Below are 20,383 nucleotides of genomic sequence, written 5' to 3'. Positions count from 1 at the left end.
GTTGCTAAACAACAATTCAAAATTATGACAGATCCTTCAAAAGTTACTTATGACCTGTCCTCAAAGTTACGACTGCCACTTTCCCCAATGATCACATGATCACATTTCGGGTACTTGACAACTGGTTCACATTTACAACCAGTTGCAGCATCCACAGTCAGTCTACAACAACTGATGGATACCAGAAAGACACAGGAAATACAAAGCCTGAAACAGGAACAGAAAACAACCCAAAAAAAAAGGCTCCAGAGGGTATAAAAACCCACTCCCTACATTTGCTCTCTCTCTTTCTTCCAGAGCCTTCTTTCTGTCTGGCTCTCCTCTTCAATAAATTGCAACCTTCTTTCTAAAGCAGTCGCCATGTTGTTTATCCCCAGCTTGGATGAATCATGATGAAGACTTTTCCTTCAATACTAGTAAATCAATGTTGTTTTGTGATATCTGCAAATAGTAGAACATGGTAGAACATCTCCCTTTAAAAGTTGCAGCGGGAAATCCTCCTTTATTTATGAATATTTTATCCATGCTGGAATCACACATTAATAAAATAACAGCAGCACATTCACAAAAGCTTCACAAAACACATTTGGCAGCACATTCACAAAAGCTTCACAAAATACATTTCAATTTTCATTTGCAAAGTGTATAAGGAGAGGAGAGAAAGTGTGGTATGAATGAATCCAGTTCAGTAAAGCGGAGCATGTATTGAACAAAATAATATGGCGGACTGAGGTATCTAATGTATAGTTTCAGGACAGGACAAAATAATAAGAGAACAGAGGCTAGAATCAATGTTGTTTTGTGGTATCTGCAGGTAGAACAACTGTGAAAAACAAAGAAAAGACAGTACCAATAGTAATAGTGCCTTGGGTGCAATTTCAAAAAATCTGAAACACCACTTGAACATTATCAGCATTGACAAAATCAGCATCAGTCAATTGCAAAAGGCAGCTTTGCCTGGAACAGCTTACATTTTATGACAAATATCTGCCCACCTCACATCCCTGGGAAGGATTCAGTAAATGGACAAAAATGCTAAATCCAGTCCAAACATCTGGCTGACTCTGCAATCAATCATCATTGTAATTTCATTGCCAATGAGAGGGACATAAGGGATCTCCTTTTGACATTCCCTCAAAATCATTGCTGAGAAATCTGAACAATTATTTGCAATCTTCTTTGGCCAACAATTTAGGCCAGCTTTGTGGGGGGGGAGATTTAGATGAGAAACTGAATGTACAGAAGAATCCATTCAAAACAATGCCTATTTATGTATTTAAATTTATATAGCTGCCCGTTTCACACTTGTGACTCTTTAGAACCATTTCTGTCTCCCATAGTCTTCTAGAAAAGCAGTAACTGAGTAAAACAAATTTATAAGAGTTTCTAAATAAATGCTCTTTTTTGAAATAATAAGCCAATAATACAAAAAAAGAACCTAGGAAATAGGGATGTTTTACAATATTATACCTTTATGAACATATATATTCTCTCATACAACAAAGACATCTTTTTTTATTAAAAAAAAAGTTTTTGGAAAGTTCCAACCTACCCAAACACAGGGACCTATTTTCCGTTAATTTATTATTGCAAAGTGAAAGTGTCCGGAAACTAGAAAGCAAAATGTAGACATTCTTAGTGTTCCTTTGGAACACAGTCTACAGAGATACTGGCAACAGGATTCAGATATAACCTTCAACTATCTCCAGCAAGGCAGGCAAGCTGTCTGTTTTTAAAATTAATTTTCTGCATGGATTTTATCAGATTGCAAGTGATTCTAAATAGCAATTGCATTCAAATGTAACTAAACAGAGTTAAGACTTATACAGCTTCTTGATACCTCTCAGGTAGTTAACACACAAAACTAGTGCTCCTTGGACTATCAGAACATAACTATTACAGCAGGGAAGAATAAATTAGCTTTCCAGAAACAGAGATAACAACATTATATGAGCTTTATAAAAGAAAGTGAAACATTTTCTCTCTGTGCTGACCACAGATTATAGCAAGATGAGGCTGTGACAACATTTATTTTTAACTAAACATTAAATCTCCGCAATATAATAGTTAGTTTTCACTGCTTATCAGGATAAGAGATTAAATATTCTTTCCCTAGCAATGAATCTTAAGAGAAAATAGCCTCTATACATTGTATTAAAAATTAAAGCATCCTAATTAGACGTTTCATTTCTATACTCATTATTTCAAGAGGAAAAGATGCATTTTATTGAAACCTTGCTAGAGATAGAAAAGTCACTTTTCCAACAGGCCCAGGTCTGATACTAATTCACTTTTCTCCACCATTGATATGACATGTGATTAAACCAAGGTTATATTTTTAAATCCATTTTTAATTTCCTAGCCAAAATTACATTTTTGCTCCACAATATTCTCATGGCATTCTTTACCTCCTCATTTCTCAAGGTGTAAATTAATGGATTGAGCATGGGAGTTATAATAGTATAGAAAACAGCCACACTTTTGTCCTCTGAGAATGTGGTTGATGGCCTCATGTAAAGAAAGATGCAGGGGCCCAAAAACAGAATCACAACTGTGATGTGAGAGCCACAGGTGGAAAGAGCCTTGAGACGGCCTTCTGAAGAACGAGTTCTGATTGTGAGTAGGATAACAATGTAAGAAACAATCAGCACAAGAAAACAACTGAGGGAAATCATGCCAGTGTTGGCAATGACAATAAGTCCAATAATGTAGGTATCAGCACAGGCTAATTTCAATAAAGGGTGAACATCACAAAAATAGTGGTCGATTTCATTAGGCCCACAGAAGGGTAGATGTGTAGTAAGGAGCGTCTGTACCATTGAGTGAACAAACCCACCCAGCCATGACATAAACACCATCCAACTGCACACCCTCTTGTTCATAATAGTGGTATAATGGAGAGGCTTGGAGATTGCGATGTATCGGTCATATGCCATCAGTGTGAGGAGAAAAATTTCAGTACAACCGAAAAAGTGAGCCCCAAAAAGCTGTGCTATGCAACCAACAAAAGAGATGGTTTTCTTCTTCACCAGGAAGTCTGCTATCAGTTTTGGAGCAGTGACAGAGGAGTAACAGATATCTATGAAGGAAAGGTAACTGAGAAAGAAATACATTGGAGAAATCAGGTGGTGACTGCTCTTGATTGTGACTATGATCAATAGATTCCCCAGCAGAATTGCCATGTAGAAGATCAAAAAGATTCCAAAGCAGACTTTCTGTAACTCTTGATCCTGAGTAAGCCCCAGCAAGATGAATTCAGATACATTATTTTGCTTTTCCATATTCTCAAAGCTGGATAACGCATTACAGCATATGATTTAAAATTAGGAACACTGTCGATTAAAGGTTTAGGGTTTTTGTGTTTTGGGGTTTTTTTTACAAAAAATATATACACACCAAACACAGATTGAAAAAAATCTTGAATTGGATGTTCTCAACTTCTGAATCCTTCACATGCAAGGAATGTTCATCCTAAAATTTAATGAAGATAAACAGTTGTCAGAAATTAATATGTATTCAGCAAATCAGGGAAGTCACTTTAGGAAATACTGAAGCACAGCAATATCTTAGGACATTGGAGAAATGTTTCTTGGGGAAAAAAGGTTTGCAATTATACAAAGTGATTTGTAAAGTCAAAAGAGAAATTTGTAAAACCATATGTTTAAAAATCTCAAATCCATTTTTTCAATGTTTATTCAAACAATTGTGGTTTCATTCAGTCATACAACCAACCCTGTCAAAAATCATCTCATTTCATAGATAACAAAGAATAATTTTTTCAGCCTCTGTTGCAGAGAATTTAGTTGTAATATACAGTACTGCTAAATGGGAAGGCTCTTGAATATTGGAATGCCATCTCTTGCTGCCCTTTTTGTTCTTTCCAACTGGACTAAGTCTGAATAATTAAGATTGCAATTTGGTGCCCACTGGCTTAAATGAAGCAGTAAGGCATACTGTGACTAGGATGTAAACATTTAGACAAGCATTAAATGGCATTAAAGTTGTTACTAGCTAGCAATCATCTGGCTTTCTATAAATACAATCCTATGTCTTTGTAAGGCAGTGGAAGTTTAAATGTTGGCATACATGCAGTTAGGCTCTTCAACTTAAATGAACTTGTTCTACTACTATAAAATCAAACTCCAATTATTGTCTAATCAGTTAAACAAACAGAGCTCAGATGGGAACACAAACAGCATTTATGTTATAGATGGCATAAGAATATCAAAAACTATAAAAATGTTATATATAACTAGTGTGTTTTCAAAGTATTGAAAATTGGTTAACAGCATAATCTGAATGCAACACATTAAAAAAGATACCAATAATCTCCATTATTACCTGATTGGTTGAGCTAACTCTAGTCTACAGGATCTTCCAGCTCTACCAAAGATACCCTCACCCTTATTCTCTCTCTCTTGAGCAACCAGAAGAGTTTCCATGAAGCTCTTCAATAAATAGGGTTTTGAACACTTTGCAATTCTGCCTATCTACATCATTCCCAATTCTGTCAGCCACAGTATCCTTTCTTCAGCTGCCCACTGTATAAGAAAACCCCAACTGAAACCAAAGCTATATCCTCTTTCTCTCTCTCCACCGTAAAGAGTTGCTTTTACAGGTTATTTCTCTTGCCTTATTAAGAACTATGAAATGACATGTTTAAATGGGTTCTGCCATTACATCACTGATCCAGGTAACAACCTCCCGGAAGTATTTCAGTCTTTCCCTATAGAAAATAAATGCTCAACTATGAACTTTTTAACATACAACTCAATCGAATTTATTTTGCAGTAGTTAATTAGCATCCATTTGAAGTGAAGTCTTATAGCAGTCTTTTTCAACCTCCAGATATACAGTATATGTAAGACCATAATGTCCATCATTATCTGAAGAGTACCAAAATTGGGAAAGGCTTAATCTTTATTGAGAAATAATGACTTTTAGATATTAAATCATGCTGCTAACCTAAGAATTAAAAGCCAAGCACTATGTGGATGAGATAATTATCCAGTTTTATATAGGCAAAATTGTGCCTGAACTATCATGGCCAACATTTGTGGCAGTACTTTTGTCCTCATAACAATGTGTCTTTAAACATTGCTGCATGCGGTGGAATTGACCCCATAGAAAACTAGCTCTAACACATCTTCTGACCAAAATGTAAAAACCTGGTCTATACAAGTGTTAATGGAAATGTGCAAAAATATGTACCTGGGAAAAAACACACAAAATAGTTAAATGAGATGGAGCAAGAAGGTGGAGGAATACTGGAATTGGATGGGAATAATGCCAGGAATCAGCTGTCACATTATCTAAAACTCTACTCCCACAATCTTTAATCTTGCAGAGTCACAACACAATCCAATTTTAAGGATTCACCCATACCTCTAATCCATGTCCTTGCAAAAAACAAAAACAAATACAGAACTTTTCCCTTTCGCTAGTCTAAGGGTAGGAAACAAACCCCTCTCTCTACCCAGTTTTCCTCAGCTGCTGCCTACTTTCTCATTGCTTCTTCTCTTCAGAACTGTCTTACGTTGCTTCTTTATTGGGCTTGGGCTCCATTTAGTCAGCCTCTTCCTCATAAATTCTGTGGCAGCACAGCATCCAGGCAACCATCCTGCCTCTTGTCTGCATCTCTTCAAGCTGCTTTTTGATTGGCAGTTGCAGATTGATTGGCAATTGGATCATCCTGGTGATGAAAGCAGACCAAAAAGGGATGGGGAAGAAGGAGCAATGGTGCCTATGAGCTACTCAGTCTTTCCTTCCACATCATGATTACATGTTTCATTGAGCTCCCACCCCCAGGGCAGTTTCCATTATCTTAAAACAGGGGTCTTCAAACTTGAACCTTTTATGACTGGTGGACTTCAACTCCCAGAATTCATCAGCCAGCGTGCCTGGCTGAGGAATTCTGGGAGTTGAAGTCCACGAGTCATAAAAGGGCCAAGTTTGAAGACCCCTGTCTTAAAATATCTTGAGGGTAAATGCAAGATCTCTTAGCCACCACAGATGAATTATTCATTAATACAGCCAATAGTGTCAAGCCAAAGCCTTGCCTAGCAACAATTCAAACATGTTTCCAAAACATTTTGATAGCATGTCTGTTGTTAGTGTATATGGATCCTTCTATGTCTGGCTGGTCCAGTGAACTCAGGCCTATGACTACTCTCTGCCTCACACCCATTTACTCCAAGTGCATGCTTCCAGTCCTGTGATAACCGTGAATTAATTAATCCATTAAGTAGCCAACCTTCCTAAAGCATCCAAATCATCAATGATTCTGGATGGGATACAAAGTTCCAAACAATAGTGCAACGTAAAAGCCAATAAATAAATGTCACAAAAATGAGGGAAATATATGTTATACCTTGTGCTTACCCAATAGTGGGTACACATTCCATCTTAGCTCAAAGTTCTTGTGAAGGAAAGCAGTGTTGAGCAGCTCAGGCACAGATGTTGCTGCATAGCAGGGAGGTCAGCAGAATAGCACAAAATCTCAAATTACTCTCAAAAGCCTAATATCAGTCCCAGGATCTCAGATCCAGTTATCTGCAGCATAGGTTGTGAAATAATGTAGACATGGCTTTGATCATCTATTGCTACAGATGCTCGGTGGAAGTCATTCCAAAAAGTCCTCTCTTTGAAAGAGACCATGAGACTTGGAAGATTGATGTCAGTCTTATGAGGAACACCAGACAGAAAACACAATGAGATGAGCTAATTCTACTTTATTGAAAAGCTACATTAACAAGATCTAGTAAGTACTTCTCTACCCTCATCCCCTTTCCAGCCCAAAAGCTAGGGCAGGTCTCTTCTGACCCTCTGATTCACCCATTCTTGCTGCAGGCTCAGCTGCCTTTTATTTGACCATTCCCTCAGTTGTGTCTTTTTGCCCTGTCTTCCAAGGTCAGCCCTACATATCATTGCAACTATACCATTTTGGCCTGTCCTCAAAGTTACGACTGCCACTTTCCCCAATGATCACATGATCACATTTCGGGTACTTGGCGATTGGTTCACATTTACAACCAGTTGCAACATGCACAGTCAGTCTACGACAACTGGCAGTGTTCACATTGCTGTGCCACTTCACCACAGCCCCCCCCCCAATCGCAGGAGACTCACTATAGGCTTTAATCTTCAGCTGGCCCTCTGCCGGCACTCCTCCCCCATCCCATGGTCCCATGCAATTTACTGAGGGACACTTGTCCCCAGGTGATTCACTGCATGGGACAATTAGCTGTGCCTCCTAGTGGCAGAGTGGGGCGGGCAGTGGCTTCAGGCACCAGGCCAGGATGCGGAGACATGGTGGTTGCAGTATGGGGCAACCAGCTGCATGGTACCTCCACCCAAGGGCCCTTTGAAGCAGCAAAGAGGGATGGGAAGTAGGACAGTTTCCTCCCTCCAATCCAGACCTCCTGGACTCCCTTACCCTTCACAGGATGGAGAGTGGAGGGGCTGCCTTATCCCTGCCTGTACCTGACGCACACCCCACCCCCAGGCAGAGCACTGCAGCAGCAGCAGCCCAGCCAGCAGTCACTTTCGCCACAGCCTGGCTGCGTTTGTAGCTGTGAGAAGAACTCTATAGTCAAATGAGGATTTAGTTCTATATCTCTCCATTGTGCCACACTCTTTCATACTGACTTGTGGTGGGCTTTTTAACAGTTGTATCCCAAACTATCATTTGGGTCAGGATGGAAATTGAATTAAGCAACCTGATGGACTTCTGCTTTTCAGAGATGCCAAGTAGATTTTCAGCTAAGGTGCTTCCAGTCCTTTCCCTAGTGCAGGAGTGGGGAACCTTGGCTTTTTTATGACTTGTGGACTTCAACTCCCAGAATTCTTGAGCCAGCATCTCATTTAGTAAGAGAATTCAAGTTCACAGAAACACTATGGTATTATCTGCACACAAAACTGCAACCTCATTCATCCTCCTTATTCACATCCCCAGTCAGATACCTCTAACATAACCATAAGCATTTCTTATAAATGCATCCATAAACACATTGAAAACTAAGGGACATTATACCTCCTTGTCTTGCTCAGTGTTGAACTATTTGATATATTTGATTTATTCCTATAAATGTCTTATATCCCTCATATACTGCTCTTATCAAATTCAGAACCATCCTTTAGCTCCATATTAATACCAAACATTCCCTAATTCAAGACTAGCCACGTTATTAAATGCTTTCTCTAAATCAACTAATTTACAATAAACTTTCATTCTTACACTTGTGCATTGCTCAGTGAATATTTCTTACTGATTTTCAGGTGTGGGAGAAGGAGATGAATAAGATATTCATTCCCCAAAGCAAAAAATGTATTCAAAATTCTGCCTCTGCTCTTAACTATGACATTTTATATGATTATCTTGCTAAATATAGTATGTGTGGCTTCTGGCTGCCAAAATATTGCCTACCACTTCAGTAAGCAGAGGTATTTTTCAAAGGAAGTATACAAAGAATTCTTATAGTCTAATAAATGCTTAAATAAGTTTCCAACATATATGTAGATTACACTGAACAAACAGGGTTAGGAGAGACATGTTACAGATTTTCATCACTAATATTAACTATGTCTGAAAAGTTCATAATAAGTAGGCTTATTTTGTTATTCTAATATCTGTAAAGCAAATCTTTCTGTATTCTGTTGTGTTCTTGGTTCATGTGCAATTGATGAAGACGCATGGTGACAAGTAACAAATGCTTTATTCTCTTTCTCCTACACCCAAGCAAAAAAGCAAAAGGCACGCAGGCCTTTTATGGGGCCAGAAGCCCAGACAGTGTTAACCAATAGGAATTTAACATTTTTGCGCCTTGCACATGCGCACAAGGCTGGCGCCACTCTGTCTGGTCCCTGGCAGCTTTTGGAATGCCCAGGACCAATTGCAACATTCTGAGGCTGCTTTCAGTTCTTGCAGGCTCAGGACACAACACCCCTCCCCGCTAGATGGAACACACCTAGCTTATGCACAGGTGCATTGTGCAATGCAGGGAAAGTGGTATACAGATGCATTATCCAAATGCAAGGAGGGTGGAAATGCTTGGGTCTGTATGCATGCAAACCTCTTTCAAAAATAATTGTTAACTCAATTAAAATATACCCAAATCAAAATAGCATATGACACTCTTACTAAATGTTAATCCCCTCATTCGGGGACCTCATAGCGAGGTTCCTCATGGGTTGACAACAACCTCACAAAATCTGCTGGATGTTTAGGTGGGCACTTGGCCCGCTGCAGCCTTCTAAGGGCCAGTGAGGTTGCCTGGCCTACCTGCTCGCCTACCAGGCAGGCAGGCCAGGGCATTGATGCCCTAAGTATCCAGGTGACCCTGGTAAGGGTGCCTGGCCTACCTGCTCGCCTACCAAGCTAGGCAGGCCAGGGCTTTGATGCCCCAAATACCCAGTTGACCCACCCAGCTGCTGACTGGCTGGACCCTCTGAGTCCAAACCATTATACCTCAGAGGGGTGGAAGTCCCCGAGTCCACAATGGACTCCTCTTGGGAACACTGTCCCTCGAGCCCAAAGCCAGCAGATGGAGAGGCCTGAGTGGCGGAAGTGCCCCAGTACTCCGAGCACGTGCCAGAGGTGCCAGAGTCAGGAGCCGCCTCCATGGCAAACCCCCTTGCTACTGACTTCTTTTTGGGAGCAATTGCTGAATTATGAGAGTGCCCCTGATGGAATTCCCTTCCTATGGCTGTGTGTGATTTGTGTGGATACCCCCGGTGTAACTCCCTGTCTGGAGTAATAACAGATGTGTGGGATGACCTCCAAACAGCCTCAGCAGCTAGTGAGGGCCAGGAGCGGAAACATGGCTGTCTAGTCTCCAATGCAGTTGGTCTATGTGTCTGCGAAGAATGCAGCCATCTTCCAAGGCAACTTCGTATGACAATGGCTCAGAGACCTTGCAAACACAGCAATGACTCAAAGATGTCCAGGCCCATAGTTTCTAGCCCAAACCAGATCGCCCACCTGAAATTGTGACACCTGTGAAGCCACCTGGTCTGGGTGCAACCTGTCCAGTTTGGTGATGAGGCGGAGTTCTGCAGGGGTCTTCCATGTGGCTATGCATGGTGTGGTGCAGTGTGCAAGAAGGAAATCTGCTAACCTGTGATGCCAGTTACCCGTAAGTCAGTTTCTTGAGAGCATCTTTGGTAGTGTGCACCATTCTCTCTGACAGACCATTGGAGGATGGGTGAAAGGGAGCAGAAGTCGCATGCCGGATCAAGTTCGCCTGAAGAAAAGCCTGCAACTCAAAAGAGGTAAATTGAGGGCCATTATCTGAAACCAGGACATCTGGAAGTACATGGAATGCAAAACTTCCTCTCAACACCTGGATGGTCCTGGCAGTAGTAGTGGAGGAAACAGAAACAACCTCTAGCCACTTGGAATGGCTGTCAACAACAATCAGGAAGAATTGCCCCTGAAAGGGCCCAGCATAATCTATATGCACCCTTGACCATGGGGTTTAAGTTTCCTCCCACCTATGTACTGGGGCCTGAGGCATTTCAGGCCATGGCTGTTGGCACAGTTGGCACCCATGCACCTGAGCCTCGATGGCTTTATCGAGCCCAGGCCACCAAAGATGGCTGCGCGCAAGTGCTTTCAGCCTTACTATACCAGGATGTCCCTCATGCAGAGAGAGCAAGATTCTAGACCTCAGTGAGGCTGAGATTACTACTCTGCTACCCCATAACAGGTAACCCTTGAAAGTGGAAAACTCATGCTTCTTTTGCCAGAAGCTTTGGAACTCAGTATCTGGGCACTTGTCAGGCCATCCTGACAACATTCAGGTCAGCATGCGTGTAAGCGTGTGATCAGTGGCAGTTTCTGCAGCCACGTCCCTAGCATTTAGGAGAGATTCAGGCAACTCCTGAATGGAAAGAATATTGATGGCAGGAGCAGGGTCTGCCTCTATCTGTTTCAGAGGTAATCTCCTTAGGCCATCTGCATGACCCATCTCTTTCCCAGGTTTGTGAATTAGAGTGTAGTCATATGCTGACAGGAAAATGGACCATCTCAGCATACGAGGAGAAATAATATGTGGTGTCTGTTTGTTAGTGGTAAACAAATCCAGCAGAGGCTTATGGTCTGTATAGACCATAAAGTGGTGACCATATAAGAAATCATGGAATTTCTTTATGCCAGCCACTATGGCCAAGGCTTCTCTGTCAATCTGAGCGTAATTTCACTCTGCAGATGACAGAGTCCTTGAGTAATAGGCCACAGGGACTTGTGTCCCATCAGCCTTCAGATGACTAAGTACTGCTCCCACCCCATAAGGAGATGCATTGCATGCGATGCAAACAGGCAATTGCTCATTGAAATGCGCTAAAACAGCATTTGAAGTGAGCAAGGCCTTAATCTCATTGAAACTCCTGTCATGGACTTTGGTCCACTGCCATGGAGCCTGCTTGTCTAAGAGCCTGTGTAACGGCTCTCCCACTGCAGCCTTATGTGGCAGAAATGCATGGTAAAAATTGAAGAGCCCCAAGAAGGCTTGCAACTCACTCCTGGACTTGGGGCTTGGGGCCTGCTGAATAGCTTGCAGTTTGGATTCAGCAGGGTGAATGCCTTGGGCATCAATCCTGAAACCTAAGAAGTCAGCGGAAGTGACTCCTATCTTGCATTTATTCTGCTTTAATTTAAGGCCTGCTTTTCGAAAATGAAGCAAGACAGCCCTTAGCCTTTCTGCTAAGTTTTGAGATGACTCCCCAGCAATGAGGACATCATCGAAGTAGGGACAGACCCCAGGAATATCTCAAAGTGTGCTCTCCATGACACTTTGGAATATGCTAGGGGCTACATTTATCCCAAATTGCAGTCTTTTGACCTTGAAGGCCCCCCTGTGAGTTACAATAGTCTGGGCCTCTGCAGATGCCTCATCATCAGGTAGCTGTTGATAGGCCTGTGCCAGGTCAAGTTTTGCAAAAATGCGCCCCCCCCCCCTTGAGGGAGGCCAGAATGTGGCTTACAACAGGCACTGGATAAGCGTGCTGTTGCAATGCTTTATTCAGTGTGCACTTATAGTCTGCACATATACGAATTTCCCCATTAGCCTTTAGAGGCGCTACTATGGGGGTTTCCCATGGACTAGAATCCACAGGTTCTAAAATGCCCTGCTGGAGCAATTTGTCCAGCTCAGCATCTATCTTACTTTTGAGGGCAAAAGGTACCCTTCTAGGCTTGACCCTGATAGACGTGATAGTTGGGTCTAACCGCAGCGCAATAAGAGGCCCCTTGTAGGTTCCTAGCTCTGAACTAAACACATCTGCAAACTCCTTGCAAACCTCTGCAAGGTTCAACGTTTGCAAGTTGTGCAGCCCAGTTACTTGGATTCCCAGAGCCTCGAACCAATCGAGTCCAATAAGACTCGTACATTCACCCCCAACTACCACCACATCCAGGAAACCTTCAAAATCCTTATGCTGTACCTTGAGTGTAGCCTCCCTCTTCTCACAGACCTTAGAATTTTGAAAATCAGTGAATATTAGGTTCGATGGCCTGAGTTTAACTCAAAGGCCACTACTGCTGCAAATCCTTTTGAAGGTGTTAATTGAAATAATTGAGAGAGCGGACCCTGTGTCCAACTCCATCAATAAGGGAACCCCTTGCAACCTCACATTAATGTGAAGTTTCTTCTTAAGGGGCTTGTGTGTCCCTGTCCATAGAATGCTCTTGCGCAATGCACAAAAGCCCACCCTGTGTTGGCTGGGGACCCTAGTACCTTTCTGAAGCAATTCTTCCCGAGGTTGGATCTTCTGGTGACCCAAACAGATGGAGGTGATGTGGCCTTGCCTGCCACACGCCCTGCAAATGGCGGAGCAGAACCTGCAGTCAGCTTGCTTGTGGCATCCTCCACACCCAAAACACTGAAGAGATGCTGGGGCCTTGTCCGGACGTCTCTTCGGCCTCCTCTCAGCTGGCTGGTGAAGTCTGTCCACCTCCTCTTCAGGATCCGCTTCTGATTCTTCTCAAGCGTCCTCTTGATGGACGGTAGCTGTGGCTGGAGGGTTCCTGGCGAGCCGCAAAGCTTTCACAGTCTTGCCTGCTGCTTCCTCAGCTGCCACCTCTCGTAACGCATCTTGGAAGGAGACATCTTCTTTTGCAAAAATCTTCTGTTGTAAGTCTCTGCTTCTTAAGCCACATACTCGCAGCCTCTCTTCCAGATCCTTGAACTCACAAGGCCTGGCCGCTTGCCTTAAGGCAGCAATAAAGTCCACAGCAGATTCACCCAGCCTCTGGTCTCTCTGCTCGAATGCGTGCCTCCAAGCAATGACGGATAACTTCGGCTGGAAGTGTTCCTTCAACTTCTTTTTCAAGTCAGCATATCTTACTGACTTCAGAAGTGCAGGGGCCACCAGATTTTCTGTGATGTCAAAAGTTTCTTGTCCACAGGCACACAAAAGAGTTGCTACCTTCAGGCCATCTTCTCTTATCTGATTTACTCTAAAGTAGTTCTCCACCCATGCTATGTAGGAATTCCATCTCTCTGGGTGGGAGACATCAAAATCAGTCAAGCGGCCAATCTTCGACATCGTAAAGTTTACGACCTTCACCAATCACCTCCTCTGCTCCTTGGTAAAGGGTCCTTTTGCCGAGCTCACCCCCAGCGACGCTGTACTGACAGGCTGAGATGCTGATGTAGACGCCGTCTTCCCCCTCGTCAGGACTTCCTAGGTGAGTCCTTAATTCTTTTTTTATTGGTTGCAGAGGATCCCACCCTCGTCGCCAGTGTTATGTTCTTGGTTTGTGTGCAATTGATGAACAACATGGTGACAAGTAACAAATGCTTTATTCTCTTTCTTCTACACCCAAGCGAAAAAGCAAAAGGCATGCAGGCCTTTTATAGGGCTAGAAGCCCAGACAGTGTTAACCAATAGGAATTTAGCATTTTCGTGCCTTGTGCATGCGCACAAGGCTGGCACCATTCTGTCTGGTCCAGGGCAGCTTTTGGACCAATTGCAACATTCTGAGCCTTCTTTCAGCTCTTGCAGGCTCAGGACACAACATATTCTACATAATTTAGTTAAATAATATGTCTACTGTGCATTGGCTAATTTTATTTAAAAAGAAACACTGAGACCAATAGTCAGATTACTAACAAACAGACCTGAAGATATATTTCTTAGTTTTATACACTTTTAAATCAGTGGGCACAATTCCATCAAAATTAAGCATATTTAGATCTTACTGATTACAGTGGAATTATTTGGAAACCTGTTTATTTTTGTTTTAAAAAGGAAGGAAGTAATTAGTAATAGTAATACTAGTAAAGTTGGAAGGGACCTTGGAGGTCATCTAGTCCAACCCCCTGCTCAGGCAGGAAACCCTGCACCATTTCGGACAAATGGCTATCCAGTCTCTTCTTAAAAACTTCCAGTGTTGGAGCATTTACTGCTTCTGGAGGCAGGCTGTTCCACTGATTAATTGTTCTCACTGTCAGGAAGTTTCTCCTTAGTTCGAGGTTGCTTCTCTCCTTGATTAGTTTCCACCCGTTGCTTCTTGTCCTGCCTTCAGGTGCTTTGGAAAATAGCTTAATTCCCTCTTCTTTATGGCAGCCCCTGAGATATTGGAATACTGCTATCATGTCCCCCCTTGTCCTTCTCTTCGTTAAACTAGACATACCCAATTCTAGCAACCGTTCCTTATATGTTTTAGCCTCCAGTCCCCTAATCATCTTTGTTGCTCTTCTCTGTACTCTTTCTAGAGTCTCAACATCTTTTTTACATCGTGGTGACCAAAACTGGATGCAGTATTCCAAGTGTGGCCTTACCAAGGCATTGAAGAGTGGTATTAATACTTCACGTGATCTTGATTCTATCCCTCTGTTAATGCAGCCTAGCACTGTGTTGGCCTTTTTGGCAGCTGCAGCACACTGCTGGCTCATATTTAAGTGATTGTCTACTAGGACTCCGAGGTCCCTCTCACAGTTACTACTATTGAGCATGGTGCCACCTATGCTGTACTTGTGCATTTGGTTTTTCTTGCCTAAATGTAGAACCTTGCTTTTTTCACCATTGAATTTCATTTTGTTAGTTAGTGCCCAGTGTTCAAGTCTGTCCAGATCCTTCTGTATCTGAAGCCTGTCTTCTGGAGTGTTGGCTATTCCTGCCAGCTTGGTGTCGTCTGCAAATTTGATGAGTTCCCCATCTATCCCTTCATCCAAATCGTTGATGAAGATGTTGAAGAGTACTGGGCCCAGAACAGAGCCCTGGGGCACCCCACTACACACTTCCCTCCATATAGATGCAGTTCCATTGAGGACCACTCGCTGAGTACGGCCGGTCAGCCAGCTACGGATCCATCTGGTGGTGGTTCTGTCTACCCCACATTTTTCTATCTTGTCAAGTAGTAGGTTGTGATCTACTTTATCAAATGCCTTACTGAAGTCCAAGTAAATTATGTCCACAGCATTCCTCTGTTCCACTAATTTTGTCACTTGATACCTACATCACTTGATACCTACATCACTTGATACCTACATCAAGACACAATGTATTTTTAATGCATTCCAGAATAGCATACCATATTTATGATTTAGTTTTTGATGCCCTCTCTCTGATATTATTGTTGAAAAGCAAAGAGCACATAAAAGTATGGAGGCTTAGAGAAAGCTCTATATTCTATGGTACTGGATGAACAATAGCTGAAAATTTCTCATGATCTCGAAGTTATACTTTAAATATTTGCCTGTATCACTTCCTTCAAAAACAGCAGTTCGCCAGTATTCTTCCACTGCAAGGAAATGTCTCCCCAATTAATATAATGACTAATAAATTAAGTGCCAATGAGATGGGTATAATGTCGCTTAAGTTGTTAACTTTCTTTGAATGTTCTCAGAAAACAGTATTTTTTTTAAATTTCTTGTTCTGGAAAATGTCATTACTTTAGTCATTATGTATGAAACTTGTCCATTGCTAGAATCCTTAGGGAAGTGAATGGTGGAGCCCAATGTTATTATTTTTGCAGAGTTTGACAGAAATACTAAGTCAGAGACTAATAGAAAATAATAAACAAGAATAATAAGAGCCCAGGAACAAAGTGAAGGGCAGGAAGAAGAAGAACCAAGGAAAAAGCTAAACCTACTTTCAGATAAGTACTGGTGGTTTGTTTAAAGATCTCTTTTAACATTCTAGGTTCATCTTTATGTTTATTTCTGGAAAGTAATTCATTTAGAACACTTGCAATGTTACACCACTGAGGGAGGGATGGGCCTGTTTTCATAAGAAAAGTAATGTTTTCTTGTTCCTTGCTATCCTCCTGTAATAGAAATTTTCTTAATAATTTTGATGTAACATCATCTGATCATATTGAGAGAAATTTTGCTCTCTTGGCCAAGGTGTAGAAGGCAGAAAGATTCTAATTGCTTTTGAAAGTGAGACAGGTAGAAGATAAATTTAATAAATGAATAAAATCAAACAGTTCAAAGCTAGTATGGACTCAAGATATAAAGAGCTTTATAAGTAATAACCACTATTTAAGTTCAACTCAGAAACCTCCTGGCAGTTAATGCATCTCCTGCAGTATTGGTGTTATTTTGCTATACAAGTTTTAATTAGTTTTGTACACCCTGCAAAATGGTCAACATGAGAGTTTCTGAAACTTTTCTGAACTTGTTATAGTCACTGTGAGTGCATGAAGCATGCCCGCATAAATACTAAAGCACAGTGCTGAAGAATATAATAAGACATGAGAGTCCCAAGTTATGTTCATGTGGTATCTCTCAGGTAGTTAACACACAAAACTAGTGCTCTTTGGACTATCAGAATAGAACTATCACAGCCGGGGAAAAATAAATTAGCCTTCAGAAACACAGATAACAACATTATATGAGCTTTATAAAGGAAAGTGAAACATTTTTCCTCTGGGTTGACCACAGATTATAGCAAGATGAGACTGTGACAACATTTATTTTCAATTAAACATTAAATCCCAACATTATAATAGTTACGGTTTTCACTGCTTATTGGGATAAGAGATTAAATATTCTTTCTCTAGCAATGAATCTTAAGAGGAAATAGCCTCTATACATTGTATTAAAAATTAAGGCATCCTAATTAGACGTTTCATTGTTATACTCATTATTTTAAGAGGAAAAGATGCATTTTATTGAAACCTTGCTAGAGATAGAAAAGTTACTTTTCCAACAGGCCCAGTTCTGATACTAATACACTTTTCTCCACCATTGATATGATATGTGATTAAACCAAGGTTATATTTTTAAATCCACTTTTAATTTCCTAGCCAAAATTATATTTTTGCTCCACAATATTCTCATGGCATTCTTTACCTCCTCATTTCTCAATGTGTAAATTAATGGATTGAGCATGGGAGTTATAATAGTATAGAAAACAGCCACACTTTTGTCCTCTGAGAATGTGGTTGAAGGCCTCATGTAAAGAAAGATGCAGGGGCCAAAGAACAGAATCACAACTGTGATGTGAGAGCCACAGGTAGAAAGAGCCTTGAGATGGCCTTCTGAAGAACGAGTTCTGATTGTGAGTAGGATAACAATGTAAGAAATAGTAAGCACAAGAAAACAACTGAGGGAAATCATGCCACTGTTGGCAATGACAATAAGTCCAATAATGTAGGTATCAGCACAGGCTAATTTCAATAAAGGGTGAACATCACAAAAATAGTGGTCGATTTCATTAGGCCCACAGAAGGGTAGATGTGTAGTAAGAAGCGTCTGTACCATTGAGTGAACAAACCCACCCAGCCATGACATAAACACCATCCAACTGCACACCCTCTTGTTCATAATAGTGGTATAATGGAGAGGCTTGGAGATTGCAATGTATCGGTCATATGCCATCAGTGTGAGGAGAAAAATTTCAGTACAACCGAAAAAGTGAGCCCCAAAAAGCTGTGCTATGCAACCAACAAAAGAGATGGTTTTCTTCTTCACCAGGAAGTCTGCTATCAGTTTTGGAGCAGTGACAGAGGAGTAACAGATATCTGTGAAGGAAAGGTAACTGAGAAAGAAATACATTGGAGAAATCAGGTGGTGACTGCTCTTGATTGTGACTATGATCAATAGATTCCCCAGCAGAATTGCCATGTAGAAGATCAAAAAGATTCCAAAGCAGACTTTCTGTAACTCTTGATCCTGAGTAAGTCCCAGCAAAATGAATTCAGATACATTGTTTTGTTTCTCCATATTCTCAAAGCTAGATAACGCATTATAGCATATGATTTAAAATTAGGAACACTGTCGATTAAAGGTTTACGGTTTGGGGGGTTTTTTACAAAAAATGTATACACACCAATGCAGATTGAAAAAATTCTTGAACTGGATGTTCTCAAATCCTGATTCCTTCACATGCAAGGAATGTTTACCCTAAAATTTAATGAAGATAAAAAAGTTGTCAGAAATTTAATATGTATTCAGGAAATCAGGGAAGTCACTTTGGGAAATACTGAAGCACAGCAATATCATAAGACATTGGAGAAATGTTTCTTGAAAAAAAGTTTGCAACCTATACAATATGACTTGTAAATTCAAATCAGAAATTTGTAAAGGCATATGCTTTTTTTCAATGTTTATTCAAACATCATGTTAACCAATCATGGTTTCATTCAGTCATACAAACAACCCTGTCAAAATCTTCACATTTCATAGATGCTCCAAAATCAGCTACTGATTTTATAGCCATTGGTGTTGTTTAGTTCTATTGAAATCAAATGTAAATCGTAGTCAATCGCCTGATTCAGTCATCTAGCCGTAAGAAAGAACCATGACAAGAATAATTTTTTCAGTCCTGTTGTCCCTTGTTATACACAGGTTTTTCAGCCTCTATTGCAGAGAATTGAGTTGTAATATACGGTATGCTAAATAGAAAGGTTCTTGAATATTGGAATGCCATCTCTTGCTGCCTTTTTTGTTCTTTCCAACTGGACTAAGTCTGAATAATTAAGACTGCAGTTTGGTGCCTACTGGCTTAAATGAAGCAGTAAGGCATACTGTGACTAGGATGTAAACATTTAGACAAGCATTAAATGCCATTAAAGTTATTTCTAGCTAGCAATCATCTGGCTTTCTACAAATACAATCCTATGCCTTCGTAAGGCAGTGGAAGTTTAAATGTTGGCATACATGCAGTTAGGCTCCAACTTAAATGAACTTGTTCTACTACTATAAAATCAAACTCCAATTATTGTCTAATCAGTTAAACAAACAAAGCTCAGATGGGAACACAAACAGCATTTGTGTTATAGATGCTATAAGAATATCGAAAACTATAAAAATCTTATATAAAACCAGTGTGTTTTCAAAGCATCGAAAAGTGGCTAACAGCATAATTTGAGTGGAGCATATTAAAAAAGATACCAATAATCTCCATTATTACCTGATTGGTTGAGGTATCTCTAGTCTACAGGATCTTCCAGCTCTACCAAAGATACCCTCACCCTTATTCTCTCTCTCTTGAGCAACCAGAAGAGTTTCCATGAAGCTCTTCAATAAATAGGGTTTTGAACACTTTGCAATTCTGCCTATCTACATCATTCCCAATTCTGTCAGCCACTGTATCCTTTCTTCAGCTGCCCGCTGTATAAGAAAACCCCAATTGAAACCAAAGGTATATCCTCTTTCTCTCTCTCCACCGTAAAGGTTATTTCTCTTGCCATTACATCAAGGTTATTTCTCTTGCCATTACATCATTGATCCAGTTAACAACCTCCCAGAAGTATTTCAGTCTTTCCCAATAGAAAATAAATGCTCAACTATGAACTTTTTAAACATACAACTCATTCAAACTTATTTTGCAGTAGTTAATTAGCATCCATTTGAAGTGAAGTCTTACAGCAGTCTTCTTCAACCTCCAGATATATATGTAAGACCATAATGTCCATCATTATCTGAAGAGTACCAAAATTGGGAAAGGCTTAATCTTTATTGAGAAATAATGACTTAGATATTAAATCATGCTGCTAACCTAAGAATTAAAAGCCAAGAACTATGTGGAGGAGATAATTATCCAATTTTATATAGGCAAAATTGTATCTGAACTATCATGGCCAACATTTGTGGCAGTACTTTTGTCCTCATAACAATATGTCTTTAAACATTGCTGCATGCTGTGGAATTGACCCCATAGAAAACTGGCTCTAATGCATCTTCTGACCAAAATGTAAAAACCTGGTCTATACAAGTGTTAATGGAAATGTGCAAAAATATATACCTGGGAAGAAACACAGAAAGTAGTTAAATGAGATGGAGCAAGAAATTTGGCGAGAGTAATCCCAGGAATCAGCTGTCACATTATCTAAAACTCTACTCCCACAATCTTAAATTCTGCAGAGTCACAAGGCAATCCAGTTTCAAGGATTCACCCATACCTGTAATCCAAATCCTTGCAAAAGAAAACA

At 40.7% G+C, this 20,383-nt stretch overlaps 2 protein-coding genes across 3 annotated transcripts; both read right to left on the bottom strand.

Moving 5' to 3' along the window:
* Positions 1 to 470: 470 nt before the first annotated feature.
* LOC120306963 (olfactory receptor 4S2-like) lies at positions 471 to 19,485 on the bottom strand. 2 transcript variants are annotated; one of them, XM_039341071.1, is made up of 2 exons: positions 19,363 to 19,485; positions 471 to 3,471 (listed from the first exon to the last, which is right to left on the bottom strand). In XM_039341071.1, exon 2 carries the CDS (start codon positions 3,279 to 3,281, stop codon positions 2,331 to 2,333), a length of 951 nt encoding a protein of 316 aa, XP_039197005.1. In that variant the 5' UTR covers positions 3,282 to 3,471; positions 19,363 to 19,485; the 3' UTR covers positions 471 to 2,330. The 2 variants fall into 2 exon arrangements, with proteins under 2 accessions (XP_039197005.1, XP_039197006.1); XM_039341072.1 differs by lacking the exon at positions 19,363 to 19,485 and adding an exon at positions 4,342 to 4,639.
* Positions 15,500 to 19,497, bottom strand: LOC120306962 (olfactory receptor 4S2-like). The gene is made up of 2 exons (XM_039341068.1): positions 19,363 to 19,497; positions 15,500 to 18,353 (listed from the first exon to the last, which is right to left on the bottom strand). The coding sequence occupies exon 2, from the start codon at positions 18,171 to 18,173 to the stop codon at positions 17,223 to 17,225; it is 951 nt and encodes a 316-aa protein (XP_039197002.1). The 5' UTR covers positions 18,174 to 18,353; positions 19,363 to 19,497; the 3' UTR covers positions 15,500 to 17,222.
* Positions 19,498 to 20,383: the final 886 nt, after the last annotated feature.

Source organism: Crotalus tigris, unplaced genomic scaffold (assembly GCF_016545835.1).
Source record: "Crotalus tigris isolate CLP2741 ecotype Arizona unplaced genomic scaffold, ASM1654583v1 scf7180000017764.6130737, whole genome shotgun sequence".
NCBI classification, from domain to species: Eukaryota; Metazoa; Chordata; class Lepidosauria; order Squamata; family Viperidae; genus Crotalus; species Crotalus tigris.
This window is presented reverse-complemented; position numbering and strand designations above follow the sequence as displayed.